Genomic DNA, 20612 nt, shown 5'->3' on the forward strand with positions numbered 1-20612 from the left:
AGAGCAGAGAGATTTTCTTCTTCGTATGTTCTTCAAAATAACGTTAAATTACAGTTCATCCCACAGGGATGGTTTGCGTTTGCTCTCAAGTTAATGAGCCTGAAAGAAGTAGTCTCCCAAATTTCCTTCCAAATTCCTTCTTCTGTTTTTAAGCGGATATCGGAATTTGAATTTCTGGCTCTTAGTCACTTGCTTTACTTAGAACTCTCCCCCAGTTATGTTTAGTCAACGAATGTGTGAAATCCTGTCGTCTTATGAAGGGGCTTCTGTTTGGAATACAAATATCAGAACTTTAAAGAGGACAAGTGGCCATGTGTAAAAATACCTACCTCTGTTCACACATTGCAGGGTGGTAACTGGTAGATTTCCCTTCACTGGCAGCTTCATCAGGACCGTGTATGTCTGATATAACTGAAGGCAGAAACTAATAAGCCTATCTGGAGCTTATATTCATAGAGACTTGAATCTGTTTAGTCCATTTCCACAAACATTCATATGCACTGTATTGTCTGTGCCCAGGGGTCTCCAAATAATGTAAAAGCCAAATCACGAGTTGACTGATATAAATTTGGAGTATACACCGAGTGGCCAGATTATTAAAAATCTCTGAACACATAATCTGGCCACTCAGTGTGTGTGTGTGTGTGTGTGTGTGTGTGTGTGTGTGTGTGTGTATTAGAAGCCCGGTACATGAATTCGTGCATGAGTGGGTCTGGCCAGCCTGGCCATGGGGAGGGGACATGGATGGTTGGCCGGCCTGCCTGCTGCTCAAACTCCTGGTCGAGAGAACAATTTGCATATTAGCCTTTTATTATATAGGATATATACACTGAGTGGCCAGGTTATTATGTATTCAGAGATCATAATAATATAACCCATAATATAATATTATTATAACTTATAATACTAAGCATAAATAAAATATCATATAGCATAACATTTAATAAGTAGACTGAAACTGAAGTCTGAGTTCTAGACTGGACTTGCTTAAGAGTTCATTCTTGCTTATGGCTGAGTAATATCCATTGTACATATGCACTTTAAACCAGAAAGTCTTACCAAGCTCAATAATAAAAAAAAAAGATTACATCCTTAGACATAAATTTCTCCTAAAAAGTCCACTTAACTTCCACACATTGCATCTTGTGTTGTTAATATAGTCTTAAGAAGGCAAGTTTAGAAATGAAGAAGCTAAGCACAGAGAGAAAAAGTACTAAGTCAGGTACTTTGGAGCTCCTAGACCATTGTTCTTTCCACAGAACCCCTATTGCTATGGGAAAAATTAATTTGCAAAATAGTTTTATCATATTCATGTACTAACTATATCAGACACCAGCTAGTCTATCCTTTCATTTTACAGATGAAGAATCTAAAACTTTGAGGATTAAGTAATGCACCCTGGTCTTGCATTTCATTGGCTGGCCTGTACCTGCTTTTCCCTGCTCCAGCCTGAAGGATGCTCACACAACAAGCACTCCTTCTCATGGTGTTGGCGGTGTCCCCGAGGGTTGCTCTGAGCTTTACCACCCCTGTGTTTCTGTGCCTTTGACAGTTTCACAACCAAAGATGAGCTGGGAAAGGCAGCATCTCAGCTACTGGCTCCTGGGCTGATGGGAGAATCCTCAGAATCCTTCAGTGCCCCAGAGGATGAAGGCCAACGGGAGTACCGGGCCACTGATTCGGACTCTGATGGGCCTATCTTGTACACTGACGATGATTATGAAGAGGATGAAGATGAGGACGGCAGTGGAGACAGTAAGACTTTTTCTCAAGAGGTAGGGAGGGAGGAGGGTGGTGGGCAGAAGCAGCGGCATTTTATAAAGAACAGAAGCCTCACCAAGAACCAAACAGCTGATGTTCTCTTTTCCCTCATATTCCTTTCTCAAATTAGAACTGTGTATATCCTGAGGTGTAGCTTCTGATGAAAGGCCTTCCAAAAGAGGATTCCTTGCGGGGTGGGCAATGGGGCGTAGATACACACATTCATATTTGTCCCAAGAGTCAAAGTTTCCTGAGGATGGAGGCAGTTCTCAGGATGATCCAAGTCAGCCCTTTGCTGGGACCTTTCTTGAATAAAGAGCATCAATGCAGGATTCCCTGGATTACACATAGGAAATGATTGAGAATTTCACTTATTTTTTTATGCTGCAGTTTAAGGAGAAGGGAGGGAGAAATGAGTAAAAAAAATGACACATACCTCTTAAGAATTAAAAACAATCACTCCTCCACGCTAAGACTGCGCCTTCTAGGAAGGAATGCTAGTAAAGTGGAGAAAGCCAACCATTTATGTGTAAATGAGGGAACTGGAAAGTGGTATTTTTAAAAAATTTTCTAAGCAGGATGACTTAAGAGGGATTCCTGAATTAAATTCATAGATTATGGAAAGTTATTAGCATGTTAATGATGAAACATCAGCTTGTCAAATTTCTTTCCATTTGTACTGAACAACAGCAAACATTATCATCGATCTGATATTAACTATCATCTGTGGAGCTGTCAGGGATTTCTGGGGTAATTTAGGATTAAAACTTTAGTATAAGCGTAGACTTTTGCCAGAGTGGTTTCTGAGTGGAGGAAGGGGAAAAACAAGGATTTCCTGTACAGTGTACTAAAGGGGCTGCGTTTTTAGACTTGGGAAAGGGAAGGCATTATGCAATCCGTAGTTTCCATGATTCACCATCTCAGCAAAATAAACTTCAAATACCACTTTCCAAATGATGAGGTGATACTTCCAAGTCTTTCATGGGGCCCCAACATTTTCCTGAACGTTTTTAAAAATAGTTATCCAGTTTTTCAAAATGAACTACATCCAACTAAAAAGCCACCCCCTCTCCTCCCCACTCCAAGGCCAATTAAAATTCCCTTATTGCATGTGGACCCAGAATGTGGTCTGGACTCAGTTTGAAGTCCATGCCCCCTGTAACTTGAGTGGCGCCGGCTAACAGGCTCCTTTACTGCATTTCTGCCTTTTCCAATCTCAGGTGCTTTGGCAAGTAAAATCCGACGAAGGGATACTCTTGCTATCAAACTGGGCAACAGACCGTCCAAAAAAGAATTAGAGGACAAGAACATCTTGCAGCGGACATCTGAAGAAGAGAGGCAGGAGATCCGACAGCAGATTGGAACCAAGCTAGTCAGGTAACAGCTGCAATTTTAGTACAGCACCAATGCACCCATACTTTCCCCATCCTGCGGTTTCCAACCTAGGTCATTGTGAATGGCTTGTATAAAGGCACAGCCAGCCTAGCTGGTCTTTTAAAGTTGGTCCTGAATGGTGAAGCATTCAAAGAACTTGTACTTCGGTCCAGCCAGTGAGTGGCTTTGAGGTTGTCAAAGCCTGACCCAATTGTTGACAGACTTTTTCTGTAAAGGACCAGTTGGTAAATAGTTTAGGCTTTGCTGGCCAGAAGGTCTCTGTTGCAGCTGCTCAGCAAGAGCGGCCATAAACAAAACGTAAACATGCAAGTTTCCCACTGCAGCATTATTCATCAAAACAGGAGGCAGCCTCGTTCCTGGGATTTCCAGGCGACTCTGTCCTGGGCTATGAGACTGTGGAAGTAGTAGTTAGCTGCAATGGTCAGCTGCATCCAGGCCAGGTACCACGGCCCTGATGTCGGAAGTTCCCTCCTTTAACTTCAAATAAAAGGTCATCTGACTTCTCTTCCTGCATCCAGCTTTTGATGATTTTTATTTCTGCCACTAGTGACATAGGAAGTCCATTGGACTGGCAGTTTTAATAGAAATGAGTGCTGAAGCTTTCAAGTTTTTAGCAGTTTAAGTGCCAGTCACTTTTCTGACTTCTCCCACCCTGCATACACCACAGGATGCATTAGCCAGGGGAAGGGGACAGATTGTGAGACCAGAGCAGGATCTATAAGTGGTGGGTAGGGGCAAAGAACCAGGAACCTTTAGTTCTCATTGTCAGAAGAATCCGGGCACCCACCTTTCAAGGTACTGTATTAATCATTTATAAGATATCAATAGTTGAAGAAGAAGAAAAGGGAGGAGCCCTGACTGGTTTGGCTCAGTAGATAGAGCTTCGGCCTGCAGACTGAAGGGTTCCAGCTTCGATTCCGGTCAAGGGCCTGTACCTTGGCTATGGGCACATCCCCAGAAGGAGGCAACTAATTGATGTTTCTAACTCTCTATCCCTCTCCTTTCCTCTCTGTTTAAAAAAAAAAAAAAAAAAAAAAAAAAAAAAAAAAAAAAATATATATATTTAAAAAAAAAAAAAAAAAAAAAAAAAAAAAAAAGGGAGGAAACTCCATAAACAAAGAAAGGATGTGTTTGGGGAATGACATAGTAGGGATATATCACACAGGATACATAGGTACACGGATGGCATAGCTTCAGGCTGGCATAGATGGTCACTGGTTTTTTTGTGGGCTCACAATTAAGTTAATTTCAAGGGAGCTTTGATGGAGATTAAACTTGAACAAAAATTTCAGTGAGATATTTAAAATATTATTGATTTCAATAATTTCTATCACAGCCATAAAAACTTAGAATTGATAGTATCTATATTACAGTAAAATTTACCTTTCATAGATATTAATTTGCACACACTCAGCCTACGTCCAGAGGAGGTTTTTGTCTGTGATTAACAACAAATTAATAATATAAACAAGACCCAGAACAAAGTTCAAAAGGGTTCACAGGACATTACGCTCTTGTGTACAACGATTTAGCTCCTAACCACCAATGGGCCTGGCTTGTATTGAGGGCAAATGGGAAGGGCCTTGGTATCTCAAGAGAAGAGATATATACACACACACACACACACACACACACATATATTTGCAATTCACTGAGGTCACAAAAGCAGTATTTCACTTAAAACACTATGAAGTGTAGATTGATCATCTCCCAAGTTGATATGCACTCTCTGGCGGCAGCCTTTTTTAGATCCGAATGACTATGTATGAATTAGGAAAAAGGCTAAGCTGCTGTAACAGAGACTGAGATGTGCAGTGGTCCAAAGATTTCCACGTATTTATTTCTTTTTCATGTAACAGTCCAGAGGTAGGTGGGCTGTCCAGCACAGCTGGGAGCATTGCTCCTTGCAGTCAGCCAGACACCCAGGTTCCTTCTGTCCTGTTGTTCTTCCTTCCCCATGGGTATTCCATCTACATGTTCCCAGTGACTCACTGACCTTATTTATTTATTTGTTTGTTTATTTATTTTTGCCTTAATTTTGCTTATGGAATTTCTTTTTATTTTATTTTATTTATTGTTTTATTTATTAAATTATTATCTGTGACCGAAACCGGTTTGGCTCAGTGGATAGAGCATCGGCCTGCAGACTGAAAGGTCCCAGGTTCGATTCCAGTCAAGGGCATATACCTTGGTTGCGGGCACATCCCCTAGTGTGCAAGAGGCAGCTGATCGATGCTTCTCTCTCATCAATGTTTCTAACTCTCTATCCCTCTCTCTTCCTCTCTGTAAAAAAATCAATAAAAATATATTTTAAAAAAATATTATTATACCATTGCCCCCCTCCTCCCATACATGTCTTTCCTCCCCAGAGTTTTGTGTCCATTGGTTGTACTTATATGCATGTATACAAGTCCTTCGGTTGATCTCTTATTTATCCCAGATCTCCCTACCCTCCCTGCTGTAATTTGACAGTCTGCTTGTTGCTTTACTGTCTCTATATCTATCTTTTGGTTCTTCAGTTTATAATGTTCTTTATCATCCATAAACGAGTGAGGTCATGTGGTGTTTCTCTTTCATTGACTGGCTTATTTCATTCAGCATCATGTTCTCCAATTCCATCCAGGTTGCTGCAAATGATGAGAATTTCTTCTTTTTTATGGCAGCATAATATTCCATTGTGTACCCCAGACCCTTGTGGCTCAGGGGATGGAGCGTCGGCCTCTGGACTGAAGGATCCCGGGTTCGATTTCGGTCAAGGGCATGGACCTTGGTTGTGGGCACATCCCCAGTGGGGAGTGTGCAGGAGGCAGCTAATAGATGTCTCTCTCTCATCGATGTTGCAGCACTCTATCCCTCTCCCTCTGTTAAAAAAAAAAAAAAAAAAAAAAAAAATCAATAAAATATATTTTTAAAAAAATATTCCAATAGTTTTTGGATCCAATCATCTGCTGATGGGCACCTAGACTGTTTCCAAATCCTAGCTATTGTAGATTTTGCTGCTATGAACATAGGGGTGCATATATCCTTTCTGATTGGTGTTTCTAGTTTCTTGGGATATATTCCTAGGAGTGGGATTACTGGGTCAAATGGGAGTTCTATTTTCAGTTTTTTGAGGAAGCTCCATACTGTTCTACACAGTGGTTGCATCAGTCTACATTCCCACCAGCAGTGCACGAGGGTTCCCTTTTCTCTGCAACCTCACCAACACTTGTCGTTTGTTGATTTGTTGATGTTGGCCATTCTGACAGGTGTGAGATGGTACCGCATTGTTGTTTTGATTTGCATCTCTCGGATAATTAGTGACTTTCAGCATGTATTCATGTGCCTCTTGGCCTTCCTTCTGTCTTCTTTTGAGAAGATTCTATTAGGTCCATTGCCCATTTTTTAATTGGGTCATTTATCTTCCTTTTATTAAGTTGTATAAGTTGTCTGTAGATGTTGGAGATTAAACCTTTATTAGTGATAACATTTGCAAATATGTTCTCCCATACAGTGGGCTTTCTTGTTTTGTTGATGGTTTCTTTTGCTGTAAAAAAGCTTTTTATTTTGATGTAGTCCCATTTGTTTATTTTCTCTTTAGCTTTCATTGCCCTAGGGGCAGTATCAGTGAAGATGTTCTTTTGGCATATGTCTGAAATTTTGCTTCCTGTGGATGTCTCTAGTATTTTTATGGTTTCCCATCTTATGTTTAAGTCCTGTATCCATTTTGAGTTTATTTTTGTGTATGGTGTAAGTTGGTGATCTAGTTTCATTCACTGACCATATTTAAATGGAAGAAGAAAAGGCAGAGAAGGGAAAACAGTAGAAATTCCAAACACCATTTCTGCTCACATCCCATTGCAAGAACTTGGTCATATAGCCACATGGTGCTGCTCGGGTGACAGAAAGCTATAGCTGGGGGAGATGGGGGCAATATGGGGTTATAGTTAAAGCTTAAGGAGTTCTGTTTCTGAAAGGAAGAGAGAGAACAATAGGGGTTAGTTAGCAGTCTCAGCCACAATCTCTAGTCTCCGAACTAACAGAAAGGACACTTTGGTAGGTTTAAAAATTAATTTCTGTTTCTCAAAACATGAAAAACCATAGCTTTGTTTGTTGTTTTACTTTGTCTCCCACTAAAGGGGCCTAGTTTGTAACCTGCAGTATATCTTTTTTGTCATCATAGGAGACTGAGCCAGAGGCCCACAACTGAAGAATTAGAGCAAAGAAACATCCTAAAACGTGAGTATCCTGCACTGTTCAGTGATTCCTTGTCTAACCATTAACAAGCTAGAGATGATTCGTTTATCAATAGGAAACCATAATATATTTATTCATAAAAGGTTGAAATGGCCCATTCATATCACATTTATGTGTCATGGTGTATATAATTTTAAAAATAATTTCTTGACATTTGTATTTCATTTTATGGCTTTGAGCCTGATATCCCCCAGACCAGAGACATGGTTGTGACAGTTGTTTTTAAGATGAAATATATTCCATCTATTCTTTCACTAACTATTAAATAAAAGAAAATGCTCTAGTCTGCTTGCAAATATGTACATGTCAAAGAAAAGGCCAGAAAATCCACAAGGAAATGAATCAAACATTCCTATATTATTCTTAATAATACAATTTGTTGCCAGGTTTAACAAACGACTCGATTTAAAACAGACTCATGGTCAAAGCAATTTTTCAATCTATTTCATTTCAGTCCATTTCATTTTCCTTTGTTATGATAACTCTGTTTCCCTCTTCAGTTATTTATAATTTCTCAGCACTTACCGAGTTTTCCATTCATTTTCCAATTTTTTTCCTCTGTTTTCTTTGACTTGACTTTTCACTCACCAGTCCAGTCGTATTTAAATTATTACAGCTCATATGTTAAAGCTATAAGACGAATGGAAGCAGTTTGTCGTGCCACAGTGTATTAATGTGGTTTCTAACTACAGTGAGTTAAGTAATGGATATTTTTAAATTCAGCCACTGCCGTTTTATATGTCATTAACCCAGTTTCAAAAGAGCTTTTTGTTGTATGAAATATCAAAAAGCAGGGATGGGCCGAGCTCCAGATAGAGTACTACAGTAGTAACGGGCCACTGGCATGCGCTGAATATTTTTACCGAGACTTTTAGGGTCAAGTTGGCCTATCTGGATCATCCCCATTCTCCAATCTGAATCCTTTTCTTTTCTCAGGGAAAGTAGGGTTTTAATAGCACAGTTAAACTAAGACAGTTCAACGAGGACTGAAAACAGAGAGGAATCGCCAGGGATTTTTTTCCCTTGGAATCGTTTTCTTTTTTCTGGCTCATTGTGAGTATAACTGGGATAGAACTCAAGAAAGGACTTAAGCAACCATCAATGTATACAAGAGCCAGTTTGGAGGGGAAAAAAGTCATGGCTAGAAAAGAAAAAGAAAAAGGAAAAAAAAGGTAGGTCTTAGCTTTCTAAAAAATAGGATGGCAGCAACACTTAATTTTGGCAACAAAACCAAACCAAAAAGACCCATGGTTTTTGATAACAGATTCCCTGAAAATATTTGAATTAACTTTTAGGTAAGCTCAAATGCAGATCATGAGCTCCTAACACACAGATTCTTTCTTATTGGACGCCTGATGCAATGCCTAGAAAAAAAAGGAAGAGCGAATTCTGGGTAATTTGTTCCAGCTCCTGTGAGATAAATAGTGCCAAACCACACTGGTGTTTGGTTGTTTGAGGAACGGTGGGATAGATCTGGAAATTTATCGCACATCGATCTTAAGTGCTGTGTTGGCTTTTATCCCCCATTTTCCTGGAGGTTCAGGAAAAAGTGAAATGCCAAAGTCAACTTCAGGCCTGACTTCAGCCCTTGTTTACTTCCTTTTCGGTTTGTTTAAGCATGCTTTTTCTGGAAACAAAAGACACATTTGCAGTCTGGGGAGGCAGATAACTGGCCAGTGGTCTCCTGACATAATATTGTATGGCCAAGGGAAGCAAAAAAGAGAACTGGCGGACATCATCCAGAGCATACATATGACACGTTATTCCGCCCCTGCTTGCTTCTCGATTCTTCCACTTAGATGGCTCTTGTTTGTTTATATCTTTCATCTCCAGCATTTGGTCAAGAGCAGTATGAGTGTCTATGTGGAGAAAAGTCTATGTGTAACATGGTGTGGTTTTTAAGGACATTTATTAACTAGGTCACTTTTTTTTTTCTTGACAAATTAGAGGATGAATTCACAGAATAAAACATTCCGCAGTTCTCAAATCCAAGTCCATCACTAAACCTGAACCTGATGACAATGCTGATAGCTCTGTTTGGAACACAGGACAAATTTCATTTCTCTGTTTCATTCCCAGTATCACAACCTGTTTTCTGTCTTTCCCATTTTAGTGCATTTAGCATTTAAAAATACATATAAAGCTATATTTAGTTGTAAATTTTAGAACCAGTTCCTTAAAACTGTTAAAATAGAAAGCATGTTTTGGTGCTTCAAAGGTCAACTTTTGCTCCGCAGAAAAAGTGATATATATGGTGCACCTTTTTCAGGGCAGAGATAAAAGATAAAAGTCCACATACTATTTAGCTGTGACCGTTATTCCAGCTGTGTCTTCTTTAGGGAGAAAAATGTACTAGGCCATTGAGTTCTGCATGAACCATTTTCTATGAACTTTTTTAATCATATAGAAAAGTTGAAAGAATTTTAGAGTAAATACCTATATGTCCACCCTCTATATTCTACTATTGATATCTACTTTATCAATCTTGCTTTACCACATATCTGCCTATCTCTTTTGTGGGGAGGGAGGATGCATTTCAAGTATGTTTATAAATGTACTTCCATTCAGAAACATGTAAAACAATAAAAAGAGAAACAAATCCACAAAAATGTTTGGCTTTTTAAAATTCCATTTTATCTGAATTGATGACTCAAGAATATAATACTCTAGTCTCTGGTATTTCCGAGTTTCTCTTTGTTCTTTCAGTTCGTCCACAAAACGCTCCGGGCAACACTCCTAACTAAGCAGCTTTCCTGTAGTGCACCCTCTCCCCACCCCCCAAACCTCCTGTATTGCTTGTGTGTTTATGGCAAATACTTCCTGTGGCTATTCTGAAATATCCGCCCCTCTCTGCTCTGATGAGAGTTACTGAGGGCAAGATTTGTCAATGAGTCACATCACTTCCTTCATGAATATTCCTCTAGCCCATTTCAAATGACCAGAAAGGTTTATATCCTACTTTATAATTACCCTCTAATAAATCTAAAAGGAAAGGAGGAAACATAAAAATAAAAATAAAAAACTCAGTACAAAATGAAGTTTAAGATTTAATCTTGATTCTTCGTAAAAGATTTTTACAGTGACTTTTTTAATAAGATTCACCTCTAAAACCCCCTTCCTTTAACTTCATTAGAAGCATTCATTTCAAATATGGGGACTATAAGAAAGCCAGCTCCTGTTGTTAAACAAAGACTATCCAAATGGTAAAATCATGTTTATTTAGCTCCCCTAACTGCAAAAGCTCCTCTTCTTCTGTTGCTTCTTCTTCTTCTTCTTCTTCTTCTTCTTCTTCTTCTTCTTCTTCTTCTTCTTCTTCTTCCTTCCTCCTCCTCCTCCTCCTCCTCTTCTTCTTCTTCTTCTTCTTCTTCTTCTTCTTCTTCTTCTTCTGACTGGTTGCCACATAGATATACAATTGCCTGTTTAATAAGGCAAAATTATCTAATAATTCCTTCAAAGATAGGACATTTTGTATATTTTTAGTTTTGAATTGTATTAGATACCCAATTTTTTATCTTTTAAAATTAGATACCAAATTTTTTAAAAACACAGCATAATCATTGTATAGGAAGAATTGACTAAAATGTTTAAGGGTTATATTTTTCTTTTTACTAATAATATCATCAGTAAAATCCTAGTTTGAATAGCATGAGCTGTAAGTTTGGTGTTTGCGTTATACAATCCATATGCCTTATACAGCTCACAAAAGGTAATTATATGACCCTAAGGATGAATTTTAAGGCTACCTATAGTAACTTCATGGGAAGAAATCTGAATTATAACCAAATTTGTTTGACACTCAATAGAAATATACTACCAGTAACTAGTTGTTTCCTATTCTGCAGAGTGATTTCAGTTTATATTCACTCTGTCTGAAAGGCAGGCTAATCTTTCTTTCTTATCAATTAAAATTATTGTTTCAGAAGCCTGTAGAAACTTTTCCCTGTCAAAGTAAGGAAAATTAGTAGAGATTTAGCATGTTCAACTAACAAATTCAGATGTTGCAAATATTGAATGCTAATATTTTATTAATGACAAAAATAATCTTAGTGGTAAGCATATTTAAATTTAAAAATATAATTATTTTTTTCAAAGAGGAGACTTTTCACCATTTTAGCTGAGCTTTTTATATAGTGTAATTTTTCCTTCCGTAGAATTCATAACAGAACTTTCTAAAAGATAATATTTTGTAAGTATTAATACCCAGTAAGCAAAATCTGTGCCCACTTATTGAACAAATGATGAGCTACAGGAAACTATGGAGAGAAATTCATCAAATAAGCAACCATTAAAACCTGAAGGGATGTTTATTTCTTTAAAGTTCTGGACATTTTTCTCTAAATCCCATCTGTTGGACAGCATTCGTTTAGGTTGGCCATTAGGTTGTACTGCTTGGTAAAGCCCTAGAGGAAGAGGAGACGCTGGAAAGTCAAAGTCATGAGAAAATAAATCATCTCCACCAGCAGTACACCATAACCCCATTCAGCGCATTCTGGTTCCAAAGCAACGTCCAAGGAAATGCTTACATTCTGCTTCTATGGAAACCAAAACAGACAGATCAACTATTTTGGTTGGATTTGAATGAAAATCAGCAAGTCAGACATGCATCAGATGGTTCTAATTTGTTATTTTGATATGTCTCGGATTTTCACATGAAGGCCAGATCCAGAAATAAATTTTTCCCTGAATTCTGATCATCGGTGCTTGTAGGCCCGTGAGATGATCAGCAATGAAAGGCTTTCACCAGATGATGGGAACTCTTGTGGGTTTTTTTTTTTGTTGTTGTTGTTGTTTTTCAGAATATAAGAGGAAGTCTGGAAGCAGAAAAGGTTTACAATTTGTAAATAGGCCAGTCATATAAGGAAAAAAATATTATATGTATGTATATATGTATGCATGTACTAGTATACATATACAAAGCAATATAATTATATATGTAATTTAATGGTTGATTTTTCTGCAAAGTATTTTGATAACTTTTTAAAGATTTTGGAATGTTTGATCAATAGCTGTTAAAGTCAAATAATTGTGGCCTGATCTACTTTTCTGATTATAAAATCACATATAATAACCAAGTCTTCATGTCTTCTCTTCCACTAATAAGCAGAAAAGAATGAAGAGGAAGAACAAGAAGCAAAAATGGAACTTAAACGCAGACTCAGCAGAAAGGTGATGAACTACAACTGTTAATGATAGTGTGTGTTCTGAAATGTAGTTCCTTTTTTAAATGCAAATCAATTCTCCACATGTAAATCTGATATTTAGGGATAATTATTCCTGTTAGTCTATTAACTGATCATAGACACTAAATCTATGTAATGAATACAGTATAAATTATTTTTATATTTGTAATTGCATATGTTAATTTTGATGTTAATCAAAACTTTTAAAGTGCATTAGGTGATTATGAAAATAACATGTAATCAGTGTAAGAGATTTTTTAAATGCAAAAGGTAATAAAAGAAAAAAGTCATATAAACTTCTTCCATTTAAAGAGAACCATTATTAACATTTCAATATTTAGTTTTTAAAAATGCACACACTTTCCATATAGTCTTAGAAATATTAAATATTTTGTTGCTACTGAAGATTTGCCACTCTTCCGTGTCTGAGCTGGGTGACTAAATTTTTAAGTGAACTTGACCATCCAGCCTACTGTAGTGCTACCCAAATTGACAAACAGCTTACCTCAGACAGTTGTTCCCACCATTTATGAAAATATAAACCTGATGCCAGAGCTAGCACTTTTTTCTGTGTTAAAATAATAACAGTATTGGGAAAAATTAAGCATGATCAGCACGTACATTTCATTGTACATCTTTGTCCGGTAATTGTTCAGGTATACCTTTCACCCCCGGACAAGGCAGGATGAGTGAAGCATGACATGTGCAGTGAAGTGTGTGACCTGCCCACATTTATCTGGGCTGGTGGGGAGTCCGTGACAGATCCAAGAAACAATCCATTCCCGTGGAAAAGTAGAGACTGTATTTTAAGAGGTTTTGGTTTTGACTTTTAGGGGAGAAGATCCTTTATGGATCTCTGTTTTTTCCCTCAAAGACACTAATTGTTAAACAATGATCAAGCTGAGAAAGACTCTGCGAACTGAATTTTTAGAGCTGTGTCTTCTGGCACCCAGTGGCTAAGTTCCAGCTTTAGATAAGAAGTAGCCCTTCCTCATAGCTCCACACTCACCCTGACATGCATATAATCTTCTCAATCCAGTTGGGCTCTTCCAGGAGGCAGCAGAGCCTGCCCTGAACTCCTGTCCCCACTTGCCTCCTCTATACAGAGCTCCCTGCCACAGGTGCAAGACAGTTTATACCACTAATAACGACCTTGTCACTGGCACAGTCCTGCAGGGCAAGACTAGTTGGAGCCTGGCAGGTGTGGCTCAGTGGTTGAACGTCCACAGTTAGATTCCCAATCAGGGCACATGCCTGGGTTGGGAGCTTGATCCCCAGTAGGAGGTGTGCAGGAGACAGCCAATCAATGATTCCCTTTCATCATTATTGTTTCTATCTCTCCTCCCCTCTCCCTTACTCTCTCTGAAATCAATAAAAACATATTTTTAAAGACTGGATGGAGAATTTCTGACCTGTGTGGCCCTTGGTCACTTGCCTTTTGGCGGTCCCCAGCGGCAAGGGTTTCTCTACCTCCTCAACCCCGCCTTTCCTGGAAAGGCATTAAGAATCTAACAAGAGAGATTAGTCAGTAACTGCACTGCTTAGATTATCCCTTCCTTTGTCCACTGCCCACCAGGACTTCATGAACTAGAAGGAACTGCAGTTTTCCTGTCCCAGCTCAAGTATAGACTCAGGCCTTCTAAGAGTCTTTGAGTGTCTTGAAAGTTAGAGCACTGACTGAGTCCAACCTCTGGTTTTACTCAAAAGAAAACCACGGCCCCAAAACGGGGATGTTTTTAACCACAAAAACATTTTTCTGTGATTGTGCTTTCTTTTTCCAAACATTGAGCCTATGTAAATAAGGAACGCTTCCACAGAGGACTACTTAGTCTGTGGAAAGTCTGGCTCATGCAGGGTACATATATGGAGAGAAAAGATGCTGAATATGAACCCCAAGGGTAAAACAAGCCTGGGTCTACCGGTGTGACAATACTAGGACACCTCCCACTGAGAAAGGCCACACAAACAGGAGCCTCAGGAGCAGAGAGTAGGTGATGCCTGCTGACCAGGGGACCATGTTTCTTTAGTCTCAGAACCATCTCTGCTTTATTCTCAAGCTTGAGAAAGAGCCGAGAGAGGAAAGCAAATACGACAGGGCTGGGGAGATTAGTAGTAAATATAACTACAAATTCCAATTTGACCAAGACCTCAGGAGGAATCCACGTTATTAGAAGTGTCTTGAAAGTTGCAACTGATTTGAAGTAGTTAGGGCCCAGAAGTTCAGTTCTCCAGAAGGCCCCCCTCATACGTGTCAGCTTTTGTGGCCAAGAGTAAATGTCAAGCAGAGGCCTGGGTCCCTAGCCTTTTGTGGAAGAAGGCCATGGACACACCCTTCACTGGACCATTTCTTTGTCATAACTTGGTGCATTTCTGAATGTACAGGTTTAATAAAAATAGGAACCAAGCTTTTTAAAAATATGTATGTGTATATATATATATACACATTTATCTCAGAGAGTAAGGGAGAGGTAGAGAGAGATAGAAACATCAGTGATGAGAGAGAATCATTGATTGGCTGCCTCTTGCACACCCCCTACTGGGCATTGAGCCAGCAACCCAGGCATGTGCCTTAACCGGAATCGAACCTGGGACTCTTCAGTCCGCAGGCCAACGCTCTGTCCACTGAGCCAAACCAGCTAGGGCAGGAACCAAGCTTTTTATTGTCATTTCTAAATGTTGCAGGGCTTTCTCCTTGATACATAATTCAATCCACATCCTGTGTCTGGATTTTTATTGTGCCTGTAGCTTCATGTTCCCTGTGTCAGGGATGACAGGCACCTTTATCACAATACCAGGCAAGGTGGAGAAAGCAGCGTAATGCACACAGTTGGCTAAGATGGTGACCTATCTAAAAAGGATGATTTTTATAGTCTCAAAATTAGGGCACACTGCTTTCTAGTTCTTATTAGAAACTCCCAAGATGCTGCTGCCTTTTCTTTCTTATTTTTTATTTTTTTTTTTAATATGTGAAAGTGACCTTATTTGACCAGAACTTCGAAGTTCTCTATAGAAAACCATGAGGCTGTAAATGGTTTACTGAACTCGTCCTTTGTCCTTGTCCTCCTGCAGCTCAGCCTGAGACCTACGGTGGCAGAGCTACAAGCTCGAAGGATCCTGCGGTTTAACGAGTATGTAGAAGTCACCGATTCTCCCGACTACGATCGCAGGGCAGACAAGCCCTGGGCCAGGTTGACACCTGCAGACAAGGCAAGAACTCAAGTGTCTTTAGCTGTGATTTCATGATTTATGATTTTATTGCTTTTCTAGAAGTGCCAGTACTCACTTATCCCCATTCAGCCATGTAAGGAGGCTTGATATTACTCAGTGTCCCAATAATTTTTTTGCCTTTCATTGTTTAAGCCACTTATGTGACATATGAAGTTCTTTCAACTAAGTCTCAGGAAGAAACTGTAATTCTCATGGTCTGAAAAATATTGCATATTTTGCCCTGGCCAGGTGGCTCAGTGATTTGGAGCATCGTCCATCCCATGCACCGAACGCTTGCAGGTTCAGTTCCCAGTGAGGGTTGTGGGCTCGTTCCTGGTCAGGGTATGTGTGTGAGGCAACCAATCAATGTTTCCCTCTTGCATTGATGTGTTTCTCTCTCTCTCTCTCTCTCTCTCTCTCTCTCTCTCTCTCTCTCTCTCTCTCACTTTAAAAATCAATAAAAACATCATTGGGTGAGGATTAAAAATAATAATGCATATTTGGCCTCAGTGCTATCTCCTGGAGGCTTGGTTAGTTTCAATCTTAGAAATACCTAGTTTTGGCTCAGTTACTTCCCATTGGTCCAACCCAGCACCATTCTGACTCCAGTGCCACCACATCAACCTACTTCTTTCTGTTCCATATTTTCAACAAAAGCAGTCCCATTTACACTTACATGAAGAGTTATTAGGCCTAAACACTGAATAGCAAAGAGAGTTAAGAATATTGTACATGTGGATCACTAACATAACCTATGGGAGGGGAAAACTTTTTTTTTCCTTCTCATGAAACAGTCTCAGGAAATCCCTTTAGCTAGTAAGAGGAAATAACTCTTGGAATAAAACTATGGTCCTTCTTTAGTGAATTTTTTAAGATGGATATTGCATTTCTTTAATTGGCTGTCATCACAACTTGCTGACATATATTTTCAATCATTTCCTATAATTCCACATCACATTCATGCCTATAAAGAATTCATTTCTAATTACAAGCCAGCACACACAACATGGAGATCTGAGGCAATTATCTGGATGAGTTAGGCTCTGAATCTTTCTTTACTGGGAAGAATGGAGGACTTGAAGTAAGAAGGCAGTTGCATCAGCCCCATCTTAGTACCCAATGCCCATTTGATATCTACAAAGTCACTTGATCTCCATTTCAGCATCTGTGAGATGAAAGTCTTGAAATAGTGTTGAACTGCTTTGTAACAAACCATCCCAAAACTTGGTGAACTTGAAACAACCATCTTATTTTGTCCACAGTTTTGTGAGTTAGGACTTCAGGAAGGGCTCAGCTCATTGGTTTGTTTTTTTATCCATGTGGCATCAAGGAGGGTGGTGCCTGGGGTTCCAGAATCCACTCCTGAGCTGGCTTCTCCACTAGCAGCACATCTTTGCCTTGTTGGTCCTCGGCCTCTCTCTGTATCCACACGGCATCGCATCCTCAGTGCCTCTGTTTGAACTTGGGTTTCTCACACTGTGGTTTCCCGAGGGTGGGCACACATTTTTACATGGCAGCTGGCTTGCAAGAAGAAGGAAGCAAAAGATGCTAGGCCCCCTGAACTGACACAGCCTCACCTCTGCTGTGTTCTATTGTTCAAAGAAGTTCCAGGTCTCACCCAGGTCCACTGCCAGAGAGAGAGACTCCACCTCTTGAAGAGGGAATGGCAAGGCCACATTTTCAGAGGACCATGGGGGATGTGTCTATAAATACTGAATTGGCTGTCTATGTATATGGTCACAAGCGAATTGTAAGTCTTACTAATATAAAGAACGTATAGCACACAATTTCCAAATAAAAACAAACTATACAGCACTTTTTGTAGATTCCACATCCCAACGGATTCTCACGGAATCCTTTGATTGACTTTGGCCAGACTCTTAGATCCATAAGCCAACCTACTGGGTGACATTTTCTTCTTGCACAATCACAAACTAACATTTAATTCATTTTTTTAAAAACGTGTCACAATAATGACATATTCTTCAATACTTTCAGTGTACAAAGCACTTTCAAATGTGCTCATAATTGATTCTAATAATATTATGAGGAATTCTCATTCCCATTTTCCAGATCATAAAACAGGTTTTGGAGTAAAGTAACTCGCTAAGGGTCACTGCTATTGAAGGCATAGGTAAGACTAGATCCCATGACTTCTGACTCCGAATGGACTACTTTCCACTTCCTCCATTGAAACGTTAACATTTAGAGGGGAAACTTTAAATGGTTTTTATGCCACTATCCATATTAAAATACCTTCTTTAAAAGAAGACTTTTTTATAGGTGCCAATTAGTGATTAGTATAGAGCAGGTTGGCTCTTTCAGTTGCTGGTTCTAGGTACCCAGCTTTACAGTGATTAAAGCAAAGTATCCTCCCTGTTCATCTCACTTGTGCAGCAAGATTCATTGTCTTATCTCAGTGGACTCAGGCCTACACATACCTTTATTCTTACTTCATCTTTTCTAAAGTTCAGTAGCAAGAATTGCTCTTCAAAGAAAAAAATATCTCTGTAATCACTTCCCAGCTACCGGCTCCCCATAGAGTCAGTCAATAGGGGCTAAGGAATATGTTTGAGGAGACAAAGCAAGCTGTGACAATAGGATTTAAGAATCACAGTGAAAGGGGCGTTGGGAGAAAAACTTGGATGTTGCTGAGTGACCATGGTAGGGGAAAGCTAGAGACAGGCCTCAGGGCTTCCTTCTGTGCTTTTCCTCTTCTAATTTTCTTCATTTTCCCACCACGAAGTAGGTTTCCTTATCTGTCAGTGAAGTGATTCTCTGTGGCTTGTTATGTTTTGGCTGAAGAGTCCATTTTTTTCACAGAGCTTTTTTATTAGTGTTTTTAAATTTACATGAGGAAACTATTCTTTTTTTATTATTTCAGAGAAGAGAGGAGAGGGAGAGAAAGATAGAAGCATCAATGATGAGAGAGAAAATCATTGATTGGCTGCCTCCTGCACTCCTCTCCCTGGGGATCGAGCTGCAACCTGGGCACGTGCCCTTGACCAGAACTGAACCCGGACCTTTCAGTCCACAAGCCAATGCTTTGTCCACTGAGCCAAACCAGCCAGGGCAGGAAACTATTCTTTGTAGAAATGTTAGGATATAAAGATAAGCACACAGTGGAAACCAAAAACCATCTGCAATCCAGCCACTATTAATTGATAACTGATGTTAACATTTTGATGAGTATCTCTGTTGTTCAGCCTGAAGGACCCAGCATCTACATGGCATGGATTATGTGCTCACTGAACAGTCATAGTGACAGCATTCTGTTTGGTATTTTATTTGAGAGGCTTTTAAATGCTGTGCTGAACCTTTCAATTCTAATTATCCTAACTTTCGATATGAGAGAATAAATAGCAACTGCCTTTTCAGTAGCTTTGTGGCAACTGCCTAGAGCCGTGTCACTGTGTGTGTGGTATTAAATGCAGAACTTACACAGGGAAATGATATTGTTTCTCAGGAGATCTCATGGCCTGCGCTACCCTTGTGGTCATGGGAGTGACTCATAGGTCAGATCCCAGGATGCATTTAGGAAAGGCCTCCTTTCTCTACCTTGACACTTGAGAGAAATCTATCCCGGTTTTAGTTTGCAAGTAGCATGACACAGCACCTAGCATACCGTTTCCTACGAGAAATTAGGAATCCCTTTCCCCAAGACATTTCTTTCTTGCTTGCTTTTTTGTTGTTGTTGTTGTTCTTTGTTAATCCTCATCCGAGAATATTTTTCCATTGATCTTTTAGAGAGAGTAGAAGAGAGAAACATTGATGTGAGAGAAACACATGTGCCTCCTGCACACACCCTGACTAGGGCCCCAGGGCCCAGGTCGGGGAGGAGCCTGCAACCAAGGTGTGTACCCTTGACCTGATGGAACCCAGGCCCCTGCGGTCCGCAGGCTGACGCTCTATCCCACATGTGTCAAACACAAGGCCCGCGGGCCAAATCCGTCCCGCCAGGCCTTGCAATGTGGCCCGCACCGCGCTGTCATCACTGCACTCCGCTGCGTTTCCATCACAATGACAGTTTATGACTGTTTAGTAAACCATTCGGCCTGCGATTTAGGCTGGATTTTAGATTTTGGCCCCTTCTCTGATTGAGTTCGACACCCCTACCTATCCACTGAGCCATGCCGTCTAGGGTTCTCCCAATACATTTCTTAAAAGAAGGCCTGCTTCGTTGATGAAGGGTATGCCAAGAAAATATGTGACCTAAGTAACAGTTCTGTATATATACTTTCTCCTATTCAGGCAGCAATACGGAAAGAACTAAATGAATTTAAAAGCACAGAAATGGAAGTGCACGAAGAGAGTCGGCAGTTTACAAGGTAAGTGGACACAATTCAGTTTAGCATATTAAAAATGATCAGGATGGTAAATTTTATGTTATGTGTATTTTACCACAATCAAATTTTAAAAAAATAAAGTCTAACATAATACCCTCTAATGAACATTTCTAAAATTAAATCTTGTTTTTTTTTTTCTCTCAAAGAAGTCTGAGTCATTCTAAAAGGCTATATTTGGTTTCTTTTTATTTTCTGGGTGAGAAGACAAGCTTTTTGAAGAGACTCGTTTAATGTTTTATGCCCTGAACAGATGCTGGTGGGAGCCGGTGTGGGCACTTATGTGTCTGCTTTGGTCTCACAGCAGACATACTCAGAGAGGGGAGAAACTCAGTTTTCAGAACATGTCACTTAAAAATAGGAATCCCATGTCCACCGGTGCCACAGAAGTTCTCTGAAATCCTGCCATCTTTCCTCCCAGCACAATTCACAGGTGTTCTGGATATTTCTATCTCAGAGGTTTACATGCTTTGCCTTATACAACAGGTGC

At 39.6% G+C, this 20612-nt stretch overlaps 1 protein-coding gene across 11 annotated transcripts in view; it reads left to right on the forward strand.

Annotated features, from left to right (window-relative positions):
- The window catches only part of PHACTR2 (phosphatase and actin regulator 2), a 216083-nt gene that overhangs the window by 181375 nt on the left and 14096 nt on the right, over positions 1 to 20612 (forward strand). For 6 of the 11 annotated variants that reach the window (XM_036415218.2, XM_045573299.1, XM_036415225.2 and 3 more), the window contains 6 exons: positions 1553 to 1755; positions 2982 to 3138; positions 7319 to 7374; positions 12497 to 12558; positions 15642 to 15779; positions 20031 to 20107. In XM_036415218.2, the coding sequence (XP_036271111.1) occupies positions 1553 to 1755; positions 2982 to 3138; positions 7319 to 7374; positions 12497 to 12558; positions 15642 to 15779; positions 20031 to 20107 (693 nt within the window). Of the gene's footprint in view, positions 1 to 1552; positions 1756 to 2981; positions 3139 to 7318; positions 7375 to 12493; positions 12559 to 15641; positions 15780 to 20030; positions 20108 to 20612 lie in introns of all 11 variants that reach the window. The other 5 variants (XM_036415217.2, XM_036415226.2, XM_036415224.2 and 2 more) reach the window with 1 other exon arrangement.

Source organism: Pipistrellus kuhlii, unplaced genomic scaffold, assembly GCF_014108245.1.
Source record: "Pipistrellus kuhlii isolate mPipKuh1 unplaced genomic scaffold, mPipKuh1.p scaffold_m20_p_5, whole genome shotgun sequence".
NCBI lineage: Eukaryota > Metazoa > Chordata > Mammalia > Chiroptera > Vespertilionidae > Pipistrellus > Pipistrellus kuhlii.